Source organism: Arvicola amphibius, chromosome 4, assembly GCF_903992535.2.
Source record: "Arvicola amphibius chromosome 4, mArvAmp1.2, whole genome shotgun sequence".
In the NCBI taxonomy this organism is placed as follows: domain Eukaryota; kingdom Metazoa; phylum Chordata; class Mammalia; order Rodentia; family Cricetidae; genus Arvicola; species Arvicola amphibius.
Window position 1 is genome coordinate 10,712,148 of NC_052050.1, and position 2,491 is coordinate 10,714,638.

At 44.4% G+C, this 2,491-nt stretch overlaps 1 protein-coding gene across 1 annotated transcript; it reads right to left on the reverse strand.

The window, feature by feature from the left end:
- Positions 1-384: 384 nt before the first annotated feature.
- Kcnj2 (potassium inwardly rectifying channel subfamily J member 2) lies at positions 385-2,281 on the reverse strand. The gene has a single exon (XM_038327892.1). It carries the CDS (start codon positions 2,197-2,199, stop codon positions 916-918), a length of 1,284 nt encoding a protein of 427 aa, XP_038183820.1. The 5' UTR covers positions 2,200-2,281; the 3' UTR covers positions 385-915.
- Between the last annotated feature and the right edge of the window lie 210 nt (positions 2,282-2,491).

The following is a 2,491-nucleotide window of genomic DNA, read 5'->3' on the forward strand; positions in this document are numbered from 1 at the left end:
TGTTCAACATCTTGCTGAGGTTCAAAGTTAGGGTCTCTGGATTTCCCAGACAACCCATTGGGGCTTTCTTTCCTTTTTAATATAAACTCCACTGTGCAAAAAGATGTGCATTCTCTTTGGTATTTATTTTAGGTAGTCTAACTGAAAACTGGAGAAAACCTATTAGTGTAGTGGAAAGGAAAAGAATAAAACCCAGAGGCTACCATTTGGCTAGGGTTACATAATGCCCTTCCTTACATAACAAGAAAGTGGAGAAAGGGAGAGAGAGAGAAAGAGAGAGAGAGAGAGAGAGAGAGAGAGAGAGAGAGAGAGAGAGAGAGAGATCAATTTTAGCAAAAAAAAAAAAACCTTACTGGCCTCAGAAAATCAGGCTCTCATTTTGGCAGTTACTAGCCAAATACTTGACACTTTGAAGCACACTGTGCGCCTTCAACAATGTTCAACACTGACTTTTTAAAATTATGTAAAAGGTAACCTACAATGCAACAAAAATACAGTTTGTGTTCATGTAGTTAGCAGCTTTTCAAAAATTAAGGCAGAGTCTTGCCTGTGTTATGCCATTAAAATCATTCTTGTTCCCCTAAAGAGAAGCATTCCAGATAAACTAAACTCCCAAACTGAGGCTTGCCTACATATTCAAGTTTTGTAAAAACACAAAACAACACATTTAAAACCCCACAACCTTTTCTACAACGGATATGTGCCATCGGGTCGCTCGGAGGCCTGCAAAGAGCTTGTTGTCAGTCATCCCGCTTACAGTCTTTTCTTGAAACCTTTGTGCTAGCCTTAGTCTCTTGTGGCTACTCGCCTTTACCCACCTCTCGACCAGTACCATGGTCTGTATAACTGTCTCGGACCTCTGACCAACAACCGACTGTGTAGCGACGTAAATACTCCAAAGATAGAATCCGCCAGTCATATCTCCGATTCTCGTCTTAAGGGCCTGGGTTCTAGAGGTACGCTTGCCTGGTTATGAAGATCTATGCCCGGAGGTGAGTCTGTACTGGTGCTCTCTGGGACTCCGTTTTCACTGTCCTCTTCCTCTTTGCTTGTGAGGGCAACTTCATTTTCGTAGCAAAATGAATTCGCATTGGAGAGGATGTATTTCTTCTCTGCTAAGTCTCTAGCACTACAAAGGGGAGTGTTAGGTACCTCATAAGTCTTATGGAATCTTGAATAGTCCACTTTGTAGTAGTGTTTCTCTTCAAAGAGCACGGGTTCATAGCGGTGACCCCAGAGAATTTCGTTGGCCAGATATGAACTCCGGCATTGTGTCGTCATGGCTGTGGCCTCCACCATGCCTTCCAGTATGACAACAATTTCAAAGTCTGCATTGTCAATATCCTGCTTACTCAAGTCATATAAAGGGCTGTCTTCATCTATTTCGTGGACAATAGTGATAGGGGACACTAGAAATATGCGGTCGATTCCGCTATCAAAACCAACATTGATATCTATCTGGTCCAAGGGGATATACTCCCCTTCTGAAGTGATTCTGGATTTGAGTAGCTGTGCTCGCACATGAGCTTCCACAAGGTGGCTTTTGCGAAGATTGCCCACCCTCCACATTAAGCACAGCTTGCCGTCCCTCATGGCAATCACAGCATTGTGACTGAAAACAAGAGTCTCGTTTCTCTTCTTTGGCTTTGCCATCTTTGCCATGACTGCACCAATGATGAAGGCGTCGATAATGCAGCCCACGATTGACTGGAATACCACCATGAAAACAGCAATTGGGCACTCATCTGTCACACACCGGAAACCATAGCCGATGGTTGTCTGGGTCTCAATGGAGAAGAGGAAGGCAGCCGTGAAGCTGTTGACCTCAGACACACAAGCTTTGCTCTCTTTAGAAGCATCCAGATCCCCGTGGAGCAGGGCTATCAACCAAAACACACAGCCAAAGAACAGCCAGGAGAGCACAAAGGCTAGGCAGAAGATAACCAGCATCCACCGCCAACGAATGTCAACACAGGTGGTAAAGATGTCCGCCAGGTACCTCTGTCCCTTCTCACCGACATTGATGAACTGAACATTGCAGTGCCCGTCTTTCTTCACAAAGCGGCTCCTGCATTGTTGTCGCGTGTGGACTTTACTCTTCCCATTTCCGAAACCGTTGGCTACTGCCATGGTGGCCAACTTCATACCATCTTCTTCCGAAGAGACGATGCTGTAGCGGTTGGTTCGCACACTGCCCATTGCTTCCGCTGTGGACGCCAGTGTTTCTGCTTTAGAAAACAGTCTGAGTTTTTGCAAAAGCCTTTGAAGAAACAGTTTTGAATGTTCGGTGGAGACACACACGCCAGAAAGTTAAAAAAAAAAAAAAAAGAAAAAAGAAAGGAAAGAAGATGAGGAGAGATGGATGCTTCCAAGGACCTTGGGATTCTACCAACGTTTGCCTTTTGACCAATAGAGTTACCTTAGTAACTCAGCTGACATCCAGAGAACTTGTCCTACAAGAGAAGAGAGTATTATAAAACGGCTATACTTA